Here is a 19,323-nt window from a genome sequence, read left to right on the forward strand (position 1 = left end):
CTTTCTTTCTTTCTTTCTTTCAGAAGAGGGGGCAGGGGATGATATAAATGAGTCGAGCCACGTCCACACCCAAGAAACCTCATGCCCAAGGTTCTTCCCACATACTCTTGAACACCAAGGTTTGAATGTAGTAAAAAATATAAAACGAAAAAAAAAGAGAATCAGCACCCCTTGACACACCACTCCAGTATCCCCCTTTTCCCAAAATAAAACCCCCCTGAGCCCTGCCATGGCCTAAAAAATAAAATAAAATAAGAGCAAGTAAAACACAACGACACACGTGTAGCCCACGAATATGACGGATCGGACCTAATGCTCGTAACAACACACAACATACGCGCCCGCTTCGGTATTCCGACCCCTTCTTGGCGGTTTATCTAGGTAATACAGGTGCGGCGCCAGATGAACCGAGTCAATCCTTCTAGCTGTCGAGAGAACTCTGTCTTCAATCAAGATGATGACTCGGCGTCCTTAGCTGCCAGGAGCTCAATCATCTTCTCATATTCTATGTCCTTGTCCAGGGGGTCGCGACCCACAGCCTCGCAGGCCTCCTGGAAGATGTCTCGGGCCCTCTTGTCGTTGGCCTTCTCGCTCCTCTTCCACTCTTCAAACCACTGCTTGTTGAATCGCCGGACGAATCTGGACGTGATTGGGCCCCATAGCACAGACTGCTGTTTGGGGGCCGGGTGTTCAGGCGCCGAAGACTCCGGCCTTGAGGTTTGGTTACCTGCGCCGACGGTTTCCTTGTCATGTTGTTCGCTGTCGGGTTCTCGCTCGCCTCGGGGCAGACGCATGGCGAGGAGAACATACTCGGCCCTTGTCATGTTGTCCATCACGTCGTCCATGTACCTCCTGACCTCGTCCGGGGGCGCCACAACCCTCTGGAGGTACTCGAGGTGGCGACCGGAGTGGGCGTATATCCGGATGGTGACTGGTTGGTAGTAATCGAGCTTCGCGTCGCCGCCATATTCCAGCTGGCTGCCCTTGCGAACGATGAGAAATGACGCAACAACTTGCTGCCCGCCGGGAAGGTACTCCAGGATGCTGTACTTGGGAAACAGGTAACGGTCGCCGTTCCCACCCGTAAAATCGAGACAGACGCCTGATATGTCAGGCCTGGTGGGCGGCGGGGGGCCTTTGGACCGTAACGCTTGCTGAGGGGGGTGCTGCTGTTGCTGGCCGGAAACTGGCGCAGCATTTGGAGCCGGGGAAGCCGCTGGTGCCGCGGCCGCTGACTTGGCAACTTGGCCGTTCGGAACACCATTGATAGAAGCTTGCGGCGTCGGCGTCTGGGGCTGAGGGGTGGTTTGCGTGCCCCTGAGGTCCTTGTGCAACTTGTCAAGAGCTGCCTTGAGGTCGGTCGCGTCCGTGAACCCCGGCTGGTTGTCGGCAATCCTCCGGATCATAGCCCGCACCTTGGCGTCATCGAGCGCTGCCCTCACCAGTGCGACAACCAGGGGGTCGCTCCCACGCGGGGGCAGCAGCTCGCTCGACTTTTGCCGTGGATTTGTGGCGAGCACAATATCCAGAATGGTCCGTACCTCATCAGCGAAGTACTTGACTGTCCGCCCATCGACCAATAGCCTATCTGCCGAAGGGCCTTGCTGGCCGCCTTTCCTCTTGTACTCTGCCGTAATCTGGTCGATGATCTTTTGGAAGTTGCTCAGCTCGTCAGGCTTCGCCTCACCAGCTGCCACACGTTTCATCAAGTCTCGCAAATGAGGGTCCTCAGAGGCCTTCTCTGCCAGAGTCATGATGATGGGATCGGTGCCCTGGGGCTTTCCAGCGGGCGCGGGTTTCACGGCCCCTGCCCCTGGTTGGGGCGTTGAGCTTGATGGACGAGAATTAGGGGCCGAAGGTGCCGCAGCAGGCGGGACGCCGGGATACGAGGGCGTCCCCGGGGCAACAACGGGAGCAGGCGCGTGCGGGGCTGCGGCTGCGGCTGCCTGTAATGAAGGAGCGACTGGCCTCGGCGGAGGTGGTGTCGCGCTGGCAGGTTGCAGGGGATCGTGAGTTCGAGGTGAGAGTATCGCCTTTGGTGTGTCGTTCGTGGTCGCCGAGGGCGGTCTCGTATTCAGCGGCTGAGGTGCAGGAGATGGCGGAGCTGGACTCGGTGCCGGGGGTGTCGACTTTGAATCATTCACGACTGAAGAGGGGCCCGGATTCGTTGACACGGGCGTCGGCGGAGGAGGCATGACCCCATTGGGAGGGCCATACTGCAGGATGGGCCGAAAGGTAGCCTGGGTGGTTGGAGTGGGTGGCTTGAGGTCCTTGATCGCCCACATGGTCGCCTCGAAGACATGGGGCTCAATCGTGATTGTGACCTGGCCGATCTTGCTCATGGTGTCCTTGGACGGGTTCTTAGGGTCTTCGGTTGCGTTTTTCTTCCGCGCGGGCTTGGTCCAGTACTTTTCAAAGAGGCCCTCAGCCATCCATTTATGTCGCGACCGACTCAGCGACTCGGCCAGAACGCCACTGTGGTAATTGTTAGTCTCAGGAGGGGGGTAGGCGAGGCGTGCACGATGGTGGATTGACACCCGGGGCAGGTGAACGACTTTACCTCTCTTGGAACGACTGGTACTCCCTCGCAGTGAGGTCGTCAGGCTGAGGGTCCTCGACGGTCGGCAGCGGCTTGCCAGGCTGGATAGACTTAGGCAGCGAAGGGGGCGGCGGGGGCTCCTCGACGGGAACGGGAACTGGGGTGACGGATCGAGGCTCGGGAGGGGTGACAGTGCGCTTCTTTGCGACGTGTTCGACACGCGCCGAAGCCCTCGCGGGCAGTTTCCTTTTCCTTTCCATGCTGGTATTCCGTCTCGTCCGTCGCAGAGTTCACGGGATCACGAGTGCGTTTCCGAGCGTGTCGAGGTTGTCATGATAAGCAGAGGAAGCCCAGGCCCTCGACTAGGCGCGGCGTCGTTGTAATCGTGGTAGTGGTCGTGGTTGCAGTGCAGGCGTGTTCGTCGGCGGTAGTAGTGCGGTGCGGGCTAAGTGACTAGGATCGTGCTGATCGAATTGGATGGAGCTTTTCGGAGATTGTTCAAGGCGTCGTCGTCGTTGTCGTCGTCGGCGCGTCAAGAAAGCAGGAATGCTCAAGAGAGAGAGAGAGAGAGAGCCGGGTGAGAGGGAGCGTGGGTGCGTGTGGTTACGCAGTGGTAGACGTTGCAGATGCGAGTTGTCGACGTGGAGGAAGAGGATTTGGAGACTCGGGGACGTGTTCGTGTGAATTGAATCGGGGTGGACGGGATAACATGGGAGCTTTGTAGAAGGATGGGACGTCCCGCGACGCATGGAAGCAGAGCGAGTAGGTAGGTTATCCGGCACTTTGAGGAAACGGTACAAAGCGACGTGGTACCTGAGGCTCCTGTTCCACCCGCTTTGCTTGTGGCCGCCGCTTTGCTCCCCTTCTGGCAGTACTTAGTAGCTAAGTATAGAGACACTAAGGAGGTACCGTCCCCATGTACAAAGTACCTGGTGAAGGAAAGTGCTTACAGATGGGCAGCTGCTTCCCTTCCACCAAAACGAACAAATGAGCCTCCTCCTCCCTCCTGCTCCTCCTCGTCTCTGGTGCAGGTCTTACTCGCTTGTCGGCTGGGGCGCTCGTCGACTGGTGCCGTACGGTGGTGTGTGCCGCCGTCCAGTCGCAGCAGCGGGCGAAGTGAGTTTAACGGAGATGCAGGGGATCTAATTGGCTCGGGGCCTGGATGGAGACGGAAAAAATGGGATTTTGCCGCGCTGTGAGTGGACGACACGAGAAGCCAGGCCCAGCCCGCCACCCAAATCGCGCCAAGAGGGAGAATCCGCGGGTTGCTTTTATGCTTTGTCATGTACTACGGTACCTAGGTATGTACCTGTGGCATCGCACCTCTCCTCTTCCCCCTTTGGCAACTATTTAGGCCTGCCCCCCCTCCTTCCACCTTGCTATCTGCCATCTATTGCCTGTCGTCAAACCCGACTGAGTACAACTACTGAATGTCACAGCTGGTCATTAAATAGTTTTAGCTTGTCGTCTTGTCAAGAGAATTGGTTGTAAACTCGCAAATAGACAGGTAGCTAGTGTACCCATACAATGTATCATCACGATGACAGCAGGGAGAGCGCGCGGGTGGGTAAGGGTGTGTGGCTGTGAGGCTTGGGCGGGAGAATGACCACACAGACACACTGACCGCTGACCAGAAATATCTCGTAGCTACTATAACAGTAAATTAGCCCGGCCACAAATGTGCCGAAGTACAAGCCATGAAATATGCAGCATAAGTAACTGACTTAAACTGTGTTTTTATCTAGCCATTGAATCCGCATTTGAGTACGCTTGTAGGCGAAGATAAAAAACGGTGTCTGATATCAATGGGATGGTTAGTCGTCGGCTTGCGGCTGACACCGGAAATGTGCGATGTCGCCGCATTCTGGGGAGGGACCTACTACTGCTATCGCACGCTACTTGCTTTCCCACGCACTTTGACACCAGAGACCAAGTACTCACCGATATATCCCTCCTATGACACCATCCCTGCCGGCTCGCAGCCAATTCGAACTACCAGCCAAGAAACCAACGACTGGTCCCCAATCAGGCATCATCGTCGACGGCGGCCACGAACACCGCCACCAAACCATGTGTAGATAACTTGCCAAGTTTCCCTCTTTTTTCCCGTTGGAATCGTAGACCGACACACATACATAACGCACACACACACGCGCACACACGCGCACACATACAAGGGCCATCATGACGGTGCCGCTGTCGCCGATGCTGCGGACCGCCGTCTGGGTCGTTGCGGCCCCCCTGGGCCTCTACTTTACTTTTCTCGCCCTCGGCGCAACGCCCTTCTTCCAACGACAGTGAGGCGCCCTTTTCAGCTGCGATTCCATCACGACTCCCCCAGTCGCATCACTCACTGACCTGGCCACCCTCTCCTTGCCCCAGCTTTCTGTATGCACACAAGATCAACACCCTCTGGTGGCGCGACGTCAACGAGCCCGAGAGATGGGGCTTTGCAAGTCAGTCCGCGCGTATCCGTACCCCGCGTCATGTAAGACGCGCCATCGCTGACCTGGTTCGCTGCAGAGGGCCAAGTCACGCCTTTCTCGCTCGACACCCCTGACGGCGTTAGCCTGTACGCCTGGCACATCATGCCCTTGCCCGAGTACCTGAAACAGGAAGAAAGATTCTCGGTGCAGAAGTCCGGCTTCTGTCATGACTTCACCCAGACCGAGTCCTTCAGGGCCCTGAAAGAGGACCCCGAGGCTCGTGTCGTCTTGTACTGTCAGTTGTGCCCCTCCCTCCCTCGGCTGCGAGGCATCTGTCGCTAACCGTAACTAGTCCACGGTGTAAGACGTGCTTCACCTTGATGCGGACTGCAGTGGCCCCGTAATACTGACGCACTCACCCACCTCCCAGAACGCGGGAGATGTTGCCCAGAACCACCGGCCAGGCAGCTACCACGTCATCACAGACACCTCGTCGTACCATGTTCTGACCATCGACTACCGAGGGTTCGGCCACTCGACCGGTATCCCCTCCGAGGACGGCCTCATCCAGGACGCCGCCACCCTTATCGACTGGGTCATCAACTCGGCCGGCGTGTCTTCGGACCGCATCGTCCTCCTGGGACAGAGCCTCGGCACAGCCGTGGCGAGCGGCGTCGCCGAGCTGTACGCGTCGCAAGGCATCGAGTTCGGCGGCGTCATCCTCGTCGCCGGCTTCAGCAACCTGCCCAAGATGCTGAGCGGCTACCGCATTGGTGGCCTCTTCCCCGTCCTGGGGCCCCTTAAAGTCTGGCCCGGCTTCCTCGAGTACATGGAGACCTTCATCTACGACAAGTGGCCCTCGGCCGACCGCCTCGAGAGCCTGGTCAAGCTGACCAAGAGGCGCCTCCGTCTGACGCTGATCTCGGCCACGGACGACGCCGACATCCCCTGGACTGAGAGCAGCAAGCTGTTTCGCTCGGCCGCCAACGCGACCGTCCCGGGCGGGCTCGACGACCACTCCTTCGAGGCTTGGAAGGAGGTGCGCACGATCCACAAGGGCGACAACGCCTTTGTCACGACGTGGAACGCGGAGCCCAACGTCGTCATCCGCCAGGAGAAGTTCCCTTACGGAGGTGAGTGACGAGTGCTGGGCAAGCTAGCGTGGCCTTTTCTGACTCGGACAGGACACAACGACATCATGGGATACGCCCCTGTAATCCTGGCCGTCATGCGATCTTTTGATTTAGGAGGCACTGCGTATGATACCGCCAGTTCGGACAATGGCAGGACGTTGTAGGCGCTTTCCATATTTCCATAGCCTTCTTCTTGGCTTTTGGACCTCGGATAGACTCAAGACGTAGCATTAGAGCGGAGTCAACATGGGTTTTGGGAGTGTCTGGTTTGGGAAGTGCAACGTTTATGAGGTTGGTGTTGTCTCGGTAATGGCGCAGTATCACCGGAAAGAATCGTTTTTTATTATTTTTATGTCGTGTTTGAAATTGGCTGTGAAAGTTGATGGACTCTCTGGGTACACTCTTCGAGGCCATTCCTGGTCTTGCTGTGTGTGGTCTGCAAGTTCTGCGTCCATCCGTCCAATGAAGCAAAGAAACGATTCAGTAATCCTTGTAAGCCTGTTTTCATCCACCTGTCAATTTCAGTCTCTGCCCCCTTATGGGCTGTCAGCTATTGGCTTCTCATCGAACCAATTCTAAGTGAGGCAAGGGTCTATTGGTCTCTGCCACGCTTGTATAGCGATTTAGTCACCAACAGTATCTGGATTCTAGCTGCTCATATGTAAGTAGGAGGAATCCAATGATTACAGTTAGTTGGGTCTTTACAGTGTATCGTTCCCTCCCCATGAACAGTGACCGTCAGACTCATCGATGCCCTTGGTGCCTGCAACTAAGCTGTTGACTCTTCCGAAGATCGAGTCAAAACTGTTCACCGCTGTAAACTGAAGAAATAACTTTTGAACGTTGAAGAAGTGTATTTTTTATTCAAAAGACCCACACAAGGTTTTAGAACTTCGGACAGGAATCGTGCGTCAACAGTTAGCACAGTTCATCATTGTGACCAAGAGCATGATGTCGACCGCGAGGCGCATTCCTAGCGCAACAGTCCCTAGATGGGAAAGAACGGACGCTAGCAAACAGTGCCCCGCAGCCACCAAGGCAACCCCCCCGACCCAGAGACCCCGCCATGATACAGTCTCACACACTGGAATCTACCCGGAGCACATGAAACTGTCCTCTCGTGCACCAAAACTTCTTCCCCGCCACCTCCAAGCTTGATCAAAGCTCCCCGAAGCTCCCACCACGACAGACACACAAACGCAACCCCGCTTTCTGTCAACACCGATTTTGGTAGACCACACCCCCGGTTCGGAAGCTACGAGAATACGAAAATAAAACATGCCTGCCGAAGAGTCCAAGCCCCTCGACCCGGCCGTCAAGGAGGCCAACGACGCCCTCGCCGAAGCCACTGACAAGGGCAAGGGCAAGGAGCCCGAGGTCGAGTCCGACGAGGAGGATGGAGAGGAGGATGTGCCCGAGGAGGCGGCACCCGGCGCGTCCGCCGCCGGCGCAAAGAAGAAGAAGAAGAAGTCCAAGAGAAAGAAGGTCAAGGAAGCCCTCACCGGCCAGCCCAGCGATCCCGAGCAGAAGATCAAGGAAGCCATCGGTGGCCTGACGCCCCAACAGCTCACCGAGCTGCTCTCCCTGAACCCGGCCCTTGCGAACGAACTCGGCGTCGGCAGCTCTAGCAACAAATCGGTCGAGGAGACGGCCGCGGCCATGCAGAAGCTCGACCTGCAGGACATCATGACCGGCCTCGCGTCGGCCGGCAAGAACGCCAAGGACATGGCGAGCTACAAGTTCTGGGCGACGCAACCCGTGCCCAAGTTCGGCGAGTCGGAGAAGAAGATCGAGGACGGCCCGATCCGTGTCCAGACGGTCGAGGAGGTGCCGACGGAGCCGTCGCCGATGGTGACCGGCTTCGAGTGGGTCACGATGAACCTCGAGGACGACGGCGAGATGAAGGAGGTCTACGAGCTGCTGAACGGACACTACGTCGAGGACGACGAGGCCATGTTCCGCTTCAACTACTCGCCGGCTATGCTCCGATGGTGAGGATAACCCTTGTTGACAAGACCTTCTGCCGAGACGCACGCGCACCCCAACTAACAAAAGTGACACACCAGGGCACTCATGGCTCCCGGCTGGCGCAAGGAGTGGCACGTCGGTGTGCGCGCGTCGCAGTCCAGGAAGCTCGTCGCATTCATCTCGGCTATCCCCGTCGACCTGCGCGTGCGCAAGAACATCGTCACCTGCTCCGAGGTCAACTTTATGGTCGTCCACAAGAAGCTGCGCGGCAAGCGCCTCGCGCCCGTGCTCATCAAGGAGATCACGCGCCGCAGCAACCTGCGCGGCATCTGGCAGGGCCTCTACACGGGCGGCGTAGTGCTGCCCAAGCCCGTCAGCACGTGCCGCTACTTCCACCGCGCCCTCAACTGGCAGAAGCTGTACGAGGTCGGCTTCAGCCCGCTGCCGCCCAACAGCAAGCCGCAATACCAGATCCGCAAGTACCAGCTGCCGGACACCACGTCGACCAAGGGCCTGCGCGAGCTCCAGGAGAAGGACATTGACGCCGCCCGCGAGCTGCTGACAAAGTACCTGAAGCGCTTCGACATGGCGCCCGAGTTCTCCAATGACGAGTTCAGGCATTGGTTCCTTCACGACAAGAACGCGCCCGGCGAGCAGGTTATCTGGACTTATGTTGTCGAGGTGGGTTATGCCTTCCTTTGCTCATCCCTATCCCCCCCCCTTTTCCAATTTAATAGAGACAAGTCACTGACACCATGCGACAGACCAACGGCAAGATCACCGACATGTTCTCCTTCTACTGTCTCGAGTCGACCGTCATCAACAGCTCCAAGCACCAGGTCGTACGCGCCGCCTACCTCTGGTATTACGCCTCGGACGTAGCCTTCGCCACGCCCTTTAACAAGGACGCGCTTAAGACGCGGCTGAACTCGCTGATCGGCGACGCCCTGGTAATGGGCAAGAAGTACAAGTTCGACGTCTTCAACGGCCTGTCGCTGCTCGACAACGGGCTGTTCCTGGAGCAGCAGAAGTTTGGCCCGGGCGACGGCCAGCTGCACTACTACCTGTTCAACTACCGCGCGGCCCCCATCGCGGGCGGCGTCGACAGGCGGAACAAGCTCGACGAGGAGAACCTGAGCGGAATCGGTTTGGTCATGTTGTAAGCCAGGCAAGGCAGGGGAGGATGATGGCCAGCAAAGGGCACCGAGAGGGTGAGAGTGAGAGGGGAAGAGGGGGAGGGAGGGAGGAAGAGAGTACGCGCAACATGGAAGCGTATCAAGATGGGTGCTGTATGCATACCGGTGTTGGAGGTGAGCGAGGTGGGTGGATGAAAGTGAAGAGGTATCACAAGTAAATGAATCAAACCATCACGGCCTAAAGCTATCGGAGAACGTGTCCCAGCTCATTGCGCACCATGTCCTCCGAGTTGCGCCGGGCATTTCAACTGACCAGCAGACCCCGACTCCCGACTCTCATCTACGGATTCCAACTTTCCACTGTAGCGATGCGGTCTGCCAGCCATCTGTTCATCCACGGCACCCTGTCCATGATGGGCGCGTGGCCCATGCCGTCGATGAACTCGACAACACCCGGCTCGAGGTGCTTCGCGAGCAGGCGGCCGTGGTGAACGTCGATCATCTTGTCGTCCGTGCCGTGAAGGACGGCGATGCGGTCCCGGCCGAGGGCGTCGGCGAGCTGGCGCAGCTGGGCGGGTGACTTGTGGTGCCAGCCGGCGGCGACGAGCTGCTGCAGGAAGCCGCGGATGCTGAACAGGCCCGGGGTGGAGCGCTTCACAAGCTCCTGGGCCTGGAAGCGCTGGAAGTTGCTGTCGAAGCGGCCGTAGCCCTCGCCGCCGTCGGCCGGGCCGCAGCGCGGGGTCGCGTCGTTGGGCAGCTCGGCGGCCTCGTCGGGCATGACGAGCCAGTCGGCGGGGAAGAGCTTCAGGGACGTGTCGGCTATGCTGCGGTCGGCGGTCTTGGGGAGCAGCATGGAGGCGCGCTCGCGCAGGTTTTCCAGCAGGGGTTTGGTGTTCTCGATCCAGGGGGCGGTGCAGAGGAGGGTCAGGGAGGCGAAGAGGGACGGGGCGGCGAAGGCGAGCTCTTGGGCGATCATGCCGCCCATGGAGATGCCGAAGAGGTGGACGCTGCGCGGGGCGGTCCAGCCGACGTGGGTCAGGACGTCGAGGGCGTCGAGGGCCATGGCGGAGGTGGTGTAGCGGACGTAGGGGACATCGGATTCGCCCATGCCTCGGTTGTCGAGGATGAGGACCGAGTAGCGCGCGGCGTTATCATGGCCGAAGTGTTTAGTCTGGCGCTGCCACGAGGTCTTGAGACCGGCGAGGCCCATTATGAACTTTTGGAAGGGGAGAGGCGTATTAGTCCATGCAGAGAGAGAGAGAGAGAGAGAGAGAGAGAGAGAGAGAGAGGGCCCCTCGCGCATGATGCCCACGTGGGAAAGACAAGGGGGTGGAAGAGGGCACAAACAATGATCTTCGAGGGCCCGTGGCCGTGAATTTCCCAGGCGATGTTCAAGGGCCCGCCGCGGCCTTGGGCGACGGGACACTTCCCCTTGCGGTCGGGCTCCAGGTTCCATATCACAGAGGGATAGGAGGGGTGCTTCATGGTCTCTTCCGCCGACGGGAAGACTGGTGTTCTGGACATGGTGTTAATGACGATCGATGACAGTAGACTCGCGAATGAGTGAGGGAAAGTGGGGGGGGGGGGGGGGAGGTTACTTTGTCGCCATGACTGCGTGTGTAGTCGCCGAAGCTATTCTGATATGGCACTTTTGCTGCAGGACTTGAAATGGTGGCGTGTTGACTGGCGTAGCACACGGTTTACTGTTTACTATTCACTGCATAGGTAGGTAGGCAGGTAAATACCCAGGGACTCGTCAACGATGTGGATTGTCTTTGAGGGGGAGAGACCTGGAGGGGGAACTTGTTGGAGAAATCCGGCGGTGGCGATGGAAGCGGACGTTACAGATGAGTTTTGACGCGCTGTTGAAATAAACGGGCGAGCACGAGGATGCGAAAAGCTGAGCTCAGGATTGTCCGGGCCCCCCTTGAGAGATGCAGCAGGGGAAAAGGGGAAAAAAGAAACAAGCGCATTTTCATTCTTGAGAAACACGACCGCGGAAGATCCAAGTAGGTAAGTAGCGTCTCTTTTGAGACCGTGCAATTGGGATTGAATAACAGCCGTCGCATCGTTCAGATGGACAGACGCGTCCCGCGGTTCAACCCCTCAGAAAGCGGAAAGGGCCCTAAAATGCGATCATGGGATCGGACTTTGAGACGAGTGGCGGCGGAGGAGGCGGCGGCGATGTGAATATTGACGTCAGTTACCGAGATACGGACACGAACGCGAGCCATTGGTGTTGGTGGAAGTAACTGCATAGCAATCCGTCAACCTACTCACACTTCCCAACTGCCCATCAGAGCCTATTTCCCTAGGTAGGTGGGTAGGTACTGTACTGTGAGTGTATGTACTTGCTTTCTCCTGCCTGCACTTAGTCCCACTTCGACAACTACCTCGGCATCGGCACAGGGGAGCCGTAAGCCGCTGTGGTATCAAGGGGAAGGGCTGCTCCGGCGTGTGCAAGGTAGCTGCATGTCCGTCCCTTCGGGGGTTGTGGGTTGGAGTCAACACATCAGACGGCGCAGGACTGCGTTTCCTGGCGTCTGGAAAGTGTGCTGTACTTTAGGATGTAGCTGGGAATGTACAGGTATGACTTGTGTACCGATAGGCTCGTATCCATCTCGGTGAATATTACAGATGTGATTCTTGGTAAATGCTATTTCCGCTCCATTGACGATCGGTACGTACTTCTCAGGATGAGCTCGGACCTGGTGCTGACTAACCCAGCCCAGTCCCTCTCAGCATTCCAACCCCATCATCCCAGTTCCAGTTGACATTGACCGCCTTCCTCTCAGAGTCATCTCACGGCAGAATTTGAAGCTACACGACTGTCATGCTGTTCGTCGCTGTTCCGTTTGTCTGACAATCATCGCCAACTGCCCGAATGATCCCTCCACAACCTCACTGCCCGAAATTATATATACGCTACAGCTTTTAACACGGAAAGGAATCGAACCCACGTCTGCGAACGCCTGCGAAACGGACTTCTATCCTCAATATGATTCACGTGTAGCTACATCTAAGCTCCATCATGTGGCTCCCGCTGCCACCGACCGACAGCCTGACACGGCCGCGCCTCGCCGTTGCCGTCTTCTCTGCCGTCGCAGCGGCTTCTCTCGGCTACTATACCTACCGCGCCAGCAGAGACCAGTACGACCATGTCACCGGCCCCGGCCTGCACCGAAGCAATGCCGTCCGCCGCGCCCACAGACGGTCGCGCCCCAACTCCATATCCTCCGAGGGCACCCATGCCGACGAGAACCTCGACCTCGACGCCATGCGTCCGGTGAACGATACCGACACGATAGTCGATGGCGGCACCGTCGACGAGTGGTGGAACGATCCCAACAGCATGCAGCCCCAAGCTCGAGCCGGCCACAACATCGTCAGCCTCTTGTTTAGGGTCTCGGAGGACAACGCTCGGCGGAACGCCTGCGTGCACAGGGGCTGCGCCTGTAACGCCTGCGGCATGGTTCCCATCCGCGGCGTCCGCTACCGCTGTGCTAACTGCGCCGACTTCGATCTCTGCGAGACGTGCGAATCCCAGGGCGTCCACATCAAGACGCATATCTTTTATAAGATCAAGGTCCCCGCCCCGCCTTTTGGCCCCCGGCAGATGCAGCCCGTCTGGTACACCGGTGATCCCGATACTTGCTACAGGAACCTCAACCGGGGTTTGATGGCGAGGCTCAGCAAGGAGACCGGGTTCGAGAGGCCCGAGATCGAGGCCTTCTGGGAGCAGTTCACCTTCATGGCCAACACGGAATGGCGCGAGGACCCCGACGAGCTGCAGCTGGCCATGGACAAGAAGACATTCGAGCGCTGTCTCGTTCCCTCTGGCGGCTCGCGACACGCAACCCCAAACCTCATTCATGACCGTATGTTCTCCTTTTACGACACCAACAACGACGACCTTATCGGATTCACCGAGTTTCTGCACGGCCTGGCCTACCGTAAGCGTAAGGACAAGCTACGCAAGATTTTTGAAGGCTACGATATCGACGGTGACGGCTTCGTCAACCGCCGCGACTTCTTGCGCATGTTCCGTGCCTACTATGTCCTCTACAAACAGATGCACCGCGATATTCTCGACGGCCTCGACGACCAGCTAATGGGAAGCACTGAAGCGCAACAGCTTGTCGCCAGCAGACAACCCCTCAGCAGTCTCTTTGGCCGCGAGGGCAGAGTACCCCGCGCCCATGCCAACCATCGCAGCGAGGGCAAGATCTTTCACCCCAACGGCGACGTCGAGCTGGAGCCGGAGAGGAACGGGGTCGTGAGTGAGGACAGGGGCGACACCTCAGGGAGGGAAGACGTGCTGACCAGGCTTTTTGCCCCCTACATCGGCAGCCCGTGGTCTGTACATATGCGGTCCCCCGACAGCGAGCCGGACACGCCGTACTGGGACGCTTTGCTGAATCCGCCCACGAGCATTGACGACCTTCCAGACTTGCTCACCGGACAACGTCGCGAGCGTAACGAGATCGAGTTCGACTTTGAACTCGAACTCGGCAGCTCCGATGGGGAGGATGGGGGAAATAACAATTCGGACGCTGAAAACAGAAGCCAGACTGGCGACATCCCGGCACAAACCAACGGTTCCGAGGGCCAGGACCAGAGAGTCGACGCTGACCAGTTTACAAACGCGATTCCCACTGAAAGCCAGCTCAGAGCTCAAGTCATCAACCATAAGAGGCAGATGGCCCCGGATATCGAGAGGAGGCGGCGACAGGCCGCCAGGAAGCAACTGCACGACAGGTGGAAGAGAAGACAGTTCTACCTCGACGAGGAGGAAGGCGGCCTTGCCCCTGATGGCTGGCACTCCGACGAGGATGTCCTGCTCAACCTCAACGGCGTCGCTGAGAGCTCCAAGGCAGCGCAGCAGCAGACCATGCCTTCGCGATCCAGGTCATCGTCAAAAGTTCGCTTCGCCGAGGACATGGACGACTACGAAATCAGATCCAATCTCTCGACGTCGTCTAGGAACGTGCCCGAGCGTTGGGGCGGCCTGGGGATTCCCGAAGAGGAGCGAGACGCCGGCAAGGAGATTCTCTACCAGGTCACGCAGCAGGCATTCAACGAGCTTCTCGACGCCATATTCAAGGACAAGGAGGACTTGGCCGTCAAGGCGGCCGCGACCAAGACCAAGCGAGACAAGCACAGGGCCCTGTTTGAGCACCTGACTGTTGACCAGCCCAAGCCCAAGGTTGTCGAGCCGCGACAGCCGAGGAAGGCCATTGATGAGAACAAGCCGATTGCCGAAAGATCTCTGGAGGAACTCTTGTTGACTAGCGGTTACAGGGTTGATGAATTCGGGTATAGAATTGACGAGTCCGGGCAGAGAATGGACGAGCCTAATGCGGAAGACCGACAGAGGATCGAAGAGGTCTTAGACGATGACGAGGAGCAGGAGAAGGAGGAGGTTGTTGCAAATGGGGATGATGACATTAAAGACGAGGCGGATGAGCAAGACATCGACGACACGAATCTGGTCGAGACCGCCGAATACCGTGACCCAACCATGCCTCAGTTCCGTCCCAACAGCGAGGCCAGTCCTATCTTACCAGCTCTTACGTCGGCCTCTGCGTCCTCGTCGTCGAGCAGGCGCTCCCAATCGCCTACAAAAAAGAAGTCTGCGGAATCTTCAAAGGACGCGTCCAAGACCATTCCGCATTTTACACTCCTGGAGTGGAAACGGCTCGACCTGGCGGAGAAGGAGGCCGCTGACCGCGGCGGCTGGGGCAAGCTCAGCTTCGAAGAGTTTGAAGAGATTTACAAGAACCAGGAGAACGCCGGGAACCGCCTCGACTACTTGGGCAGCTGGGTCGACTTTTGTATCCCCTAGATGGAGGGAAGCGACATGCAACCAAGGCAGATGTAACGCGTCGGCGGGACTCTTTTCGGGGTGTCTGGCTCCTAGGAAAGCTATTCTTATTCTACGCTCTCCGATGACGAACTCGAGCGTCTCCAGACGGGTTCGGTTTGAGGACCATAAGGAAGTGGCCGAGGCACGTGCAATCCGAGCCTTTGTATTAGTCGGCCCGTACCCAAACCATTACTGGGGGAAGAGATCAGAAGGGGGCGGGCTGGGTTGATGTAGTATTGTATTCGGCGATGAACTAGGAGGACACTTCCGACTTGGAGTTTCGGGGGTGGTCAAAATGTACATAACAAGGCATCTGCGGACGGATTCCGCCAAAAAACAGAGACGTTTTTCAATCGTTCTTCTGGCCCGTTCCGTGAAGGCCGAGGTGCCGGGAAGAGAATATTCAGTAAGCTCTTTTACTGAATAACGCTCACCACCCTCACGATGACAGTATCCGACCGCCCTCGGTAAAGATGGTTGATCCAGAAATGAATCCGTCCTTCATCAAATACAAGTACGCCTCCGCCACGTCTTCAGGCCTCCCCAACCGACCCGTCAGGCACTTCGCCCGGAATAGCTCGGCCGTCTCTTCGGGCAGCGAGCGGAGCAGCTCTGTCGTCACGGGTCCCGACGAGACGAGGTTCACGCGCAGCGGCGCGAGGGCGCACGCCAACCCCCGCACGAGACCCTCGGTCGCGGCGGCGGCGGCGTCAGCGACGGCCCAGCCGGGCATTGGGCGGTGGGAGCTCGAGCCGTTGGTGAAGGTCACGGAGGCGTCCGGTGAGGAGAATATGTACTTCCCCGGCGCGGCTTCCAGGACGGAGGCGAGGAGGAGGGGGGCGTGGGCGCGGAGGGAGAGGGCGGATGTGATGTGACGCGGCGCCGTCTCGGACAAGGGCGGGAGCGGGGACGCGGCGTCAGCAGTGTATATGATGTGGTCCAGCTTGGAGGCGCCGCCGTCCGTGGCCGCGTCTAGGAGGGTCGTGAGGTTGGCGGTGAGGTTGTCGAGGTCGGCGAGGTCGATAGCGAAGGTGGCGATGGCGGGCGCCGGGATGGGCGAGGAGGGAACCTGGGAAGCGGGGTGGGAGTCGCGGAGACGGGCGGCGGCCGAGGCGAGCTTTGCGGGGGAGGAGCTGGCGAGGATGACGGCGGCGCCGTGTTCGATGGAGGCTTCTGCGGCGGCGTAGCCTAGGCCGGAGGAGCCGCCGATGACCAGGACCCGTTTCTGGGCGAGTTTGTTTAGATACTTGTAAGTGTGAGGGGCCATTGCTGTTTGAAATTTGAATTGAGGTGAGGGTTTGTATTGGGCGACGGTATGTGTTGTCCCGGGTGGAGTATAGGTTGGTCCGAAATGAGGTTGAAGAAAACTTGGAGATGCTCACGATGGGTGAAGTGAGTGATCAGCAGCGGGTTATGCAGTTCGGCGAGTCTCTGGGCTTGAACGAACATCCGCGAGGGGAATTTGCGATGGTCTACTGACGAGATCTCTGGCTATCGCATGTTGTCTCGCAGCAACTTCTAAGCAGGCGTGTAGTTTATATACATCGATATGTGTAGGGAGTCGTCTCCTCCGTGACGGACGGATGAGATCTGGCTCCGCGACATTGTTCCCATGAAGGGGCGGATCATTCGCCCGTGTCGTTCCGTCCATCTGATCAATTCCTCACGATCTCCCGAATTCTGCGAACCGCCTCATGGTTCTGTTTGCGCGGCGAGTCTCGGCTTCGGTTTCGGACGCCGAACGGACGAATCTCCCGCGTATCCCGCGCAGTGGGGTTCCGGAGGCGGGCGGCAGTGCGGCATCGGCGAGGGGCTGCGCCGAACATGGAAGCGGCACTAGAACGACAGATACCCCCCACGTCGTCTGGTCTTTCTCATACGCTGGCCATAAATTTCCTCTCGTTCTAGAGAGAACTAATTGGCGCGCAGGGCGTTCCGCGACTAGCGACCGTGTAATGGTTTGTCGAATCCGGAGACTTGGCGCCATTGTTTAGTCGCCGGTGTCATCGATGCATTGTTGTTGGTCTTGTCTCGGAGATACTGACGTAGCGTATGTTTCATAGAAACCGAGCCAGCAATGAAGCAGTTTCGGCGAGAGTGATGAAACAAAGGAGTTGGGCTGCAATACTCTCTTACATATGCTCGGTCCGTCTCGTACGTAGCACGGAGGGCATGCTATGGCAACACCTCTGGATGCTCAAGGATTACGACAGAGATGGTATGTTTTAAATAAAACAAGGACTGAGTTGGTGGCTGATTTCACTGTGTAACATAGGCCTTGATCGGCATCATTGTCTTCTGTTGCATAGTGTCAGCACTTTTTGGGATGCTTCATCGCACGATCAACCAACATATTTTCGGGGCAGGACTCAACGTCACCGGAACCACTGCTGACCTAGACAGGCGACTGTCCGGATGGAAATAACGGGACAGAAGCTTCTCGACGGCGGCTCCCTCGTTATGGTCAGCCGGCCCATGTTCACGGCCGCGGGGCGATGTGGGGCCGGCGGACGAGTTCGTGGTGACTACCCTGTACCAAGAGAAATGTCTGCACACACTATTCATTCATTGCGCCTGTTGAATCGACCGAGTCATTATCAGAGAAAATCAGCGTATTTGCATTGTCGACGTTTTGAGCTTTCTGATCTCGTCCCCTTGCAAATGCAGTCTTGATCTCTAGACCACGCTGGGTAAATCGAAGCTCACAGCGTGTGTAGCAAACTGACCTGTATAGGTAACAAAACAGTCACAAATTGTCACATACGACCATACCCACTGGAGAACTCGGGATCCCGTCCGCTCTCCCAAAGATAAGCCAGTGAGGGCCGGATTAGTAGTTGGGTCGGTGACGACCAGCGAATACCTGGTGTTGTATGTTTTTGGTTTTGGTTTCGGTTTCGTTTTTGAGTGGATCTTGGAGGTGTCCAGCTAGAGCAACGTCTATCAACTTTTCAGTCTCAAACCTCCATACTAAATCTCTTATGAACGCCTTAGTGGCCTATAAGCTTTCTCGTCGCTTTCGAAGCATACTAGTGACATAACCCTCAGGTGTGTGAATTGTACCAACGACTTCAAACCCGAACCGTTTGTATAAGGGTACGCCTTCAGGGGAAGCCAATACATAGGCGCATCTACTATGCTTATCGGTCTCCTCGCAAAACCATCGTAGAAGCTGTAAGCCTAACCCGCAACGCTGGTAGTTTGGATTGACTAATACAAATGTAAGGCCTGTAGAAAGTTAGTTTGAACATCAAGTTGATGTCCATCTACCTACGGTGTACAACCCCAAGGGCTACTAAAACGCGTTTCTTTTCTGTTCTCAAGCTGCTGAAAAGCTGGCACCAAGTTGCCACATTTAAGGCTTGGGGACATTGTTTCTCAGGTCTGTTCGTTTGTTGCGTTTGAATGCCCATTCCCGGTTCTTTCTGCTGTTGTCGGTCTACAGTCCAGCCACAGAATGCAATCGGCCTTCCTTCGCTGTTGTGAATCTGACGGAAACAATCCCCCTCACTTGATATGGCTTGTTGCAGGCCGTCGATATATCAGGAAATTATTTCCTCGCGTTGTTCTGATTTTCTTGCGGAGTCTAAATCAAACGACAAACGATAAAGTGGCCCTGCTTGCATAGCTGGAAAGTCGACATCTCGCACAAGGGATTCAGCGTCACATACGCTGACCTTTTGCAGGAAAGATAGAGCATCTCCCATCGCGATCTGGATGCTTTGGAGAAGAAGTTAGGATGCACAGCGGATGGGTGAGAAGGAATGACTCCGACTCGGGCCTGTCAAGTCAGACGGCGCGGGCCGGAAGTTAGTCCGAATCACCATCCATCCTCACACTTGTAAGTGTTGCTTAACGCCTGGAAAGTACACCACAAATGCTTGTTGTCCTCCTTGAAGCAGTAGGACATGCAGTTGCAGCTGTCGTCCTCCTGAAGTCCGAGCTTCCAGACCGTGATAATGAGCCTGTCTTCGTCAATGCTTCCGCAAGGCAACATTAAGTTCGCGTTGTTCTCAGTGACCTCAACGTTCAGATCGGTGTTGTAGTTCTTCAAGTCCCTAATCCCAAAGACATCACCTAGACCATGCTCATCGAGAAGCTTCGCCACTTGAGCGAAGAATTTGACATCCACCCTATTGATCTCTTCTTTGACGATAAATTTAAACTTGTGAGCTGTCATCTATCCAATGAGACTCCCTCGAAAGGGGTGGGTGTAAAGGAGACAATGTCAGACGAGCAGGTGTTGCCAGGTAGG

At 57.0% G+C, this 19,323-nt stretch overlaps 6 protein-coding genes across 6 annotated transcripts; 3 read left to right on the forward strand and 3 right to left on the reverse strand.

Moving 5' to 3' along the window:
* Window positions 1-449: 449 nt before the first annotated feature.
* Window positions 450-2,799, reverse strand: CH63R_06198 (uncharacterized protein; the record flags this gene model as incomplete). Its single annotated transcript, XM_018301173.1, has 2 exons — window positions 450-2,475; window positions 2,561-2,799. The coding sequence occupies 2 exons, from the start codon at window positions 2,797-2,799 to the stop codon at window positions 450-452; spliced, it is 2,265 nt and encodes a 754-aa protein (XP_018159023.1).
* A 1,924-nt stretch (window positions 2,800-4,723) lies between these two features.
* CH63R_06199 (Abhydrolase) lies at window positions 4,724-6,262 on the forward strand (the record flags this gene model as incomplete). The annotated part of the gene is made up of 6 exons (XM_018301174.1): window positions 4,724-4,836; window positions 4,922-4,995; window positions 5,063-5,260; window positions 5,318-5,325; window positions 5,396-6,098; window positions 6,150-6,262. 6 exons carry the CDS (start codon window positions 4,724-4,726, stop codon window positions 6,260-6,262), a joined length of 1,209 nt encoding a protein of 402 aa, XP_018159024.1.
* A 1,114-nt stretch (window positions 6,263-7,376) lies between these two features.
* Window positions 7,377-9,229, forward strand: CH63R_06200 (Glycylpeptide N-tetradecanoyltransferase; the record flags this gene model as incomplete). Its single annotated transcript, XM_018301175.1, has 3 exons — window positions 7,377-8,089; window positions 8,165-8,747; window positions 8,831-9,229. 3 exons carry the CDS (start codon window positions 7,377-7,379, stop codon window positions 9,227-9,229), a joined length of 1,695 nt encoding a protein of 564 aa, XP_018159025.1.
* A 3,004-nt stretch (window positions 9,230-12,233) lies between these two features.
* CH63R_06201 (Ef hand domain-containing protein) lies at window positions 12,234-15,047 on the forward strand (the record flags this gene model as incomplete). The annotated part of the gene is made up of 1 exon (XM_018301176.1): window positions 12,234-15,047. The coding sequence occupies one exon, from the start codon at window positions 12,234-12,236 to the stop codon at window positions 15,045-15,047; it is 2,814 nt and encodes a 937-aa protein (XP_018159026.1).
* A 460-nt stretch (window positions 15,048-15,507) lies between these two features.
* On the reverse strand, window positions 15,508-16,335 carry CH63R_06202 (Short chain dehydrogenase reductase family; the record flags this gene model as incomplete). The annotated part of the gene is made up of 1 exon (XM_018301177.1): window positions 15,508-16,335. One exon carries the CDS (start codon window positions 16,333-16,335, stop codon window positions 15,508-15,510), a length of 828 nt encoding a protein of 275 aa, XP_018159027.1.
* Window positions 16,336-18,888: 2,553 nt separating this feature from the next.
* CH63R_06203 (uncharacterized protein) lies at window positions 18,889-19,248 on the reverse strand (the record flags this gene model as incomplete). The annotated part of the gene is made up of 1 exon (XM_018301178.1): window positions 18,889-19,248. The coding sequence occupies one exon, from the start codon at window positions 19,246-19,248 to the stop codon at window positions 18,889-18,891; it is 360 nt and encodes a 119-aa protein (XP_018159028.1).
* Window positions 19,249-19,323: the final 75 nt, after the last annotated feature.

Source organism: Colletotrichum higginsianum, chromosome 4, assembly GCF_001672515.1.
Source record: "Colletotrichum higginsianum IMI 349063 chromosome 4, whole genome shotgun sequence".
In the NCBI taxonomy this organism is placed as follows: Eukaryota; Fungi; Ascomycota; class Sordariomycetes; order Glomerellales; family Glomerellaceae; genus Colletotrichum; species Colletotrichum higginsianum.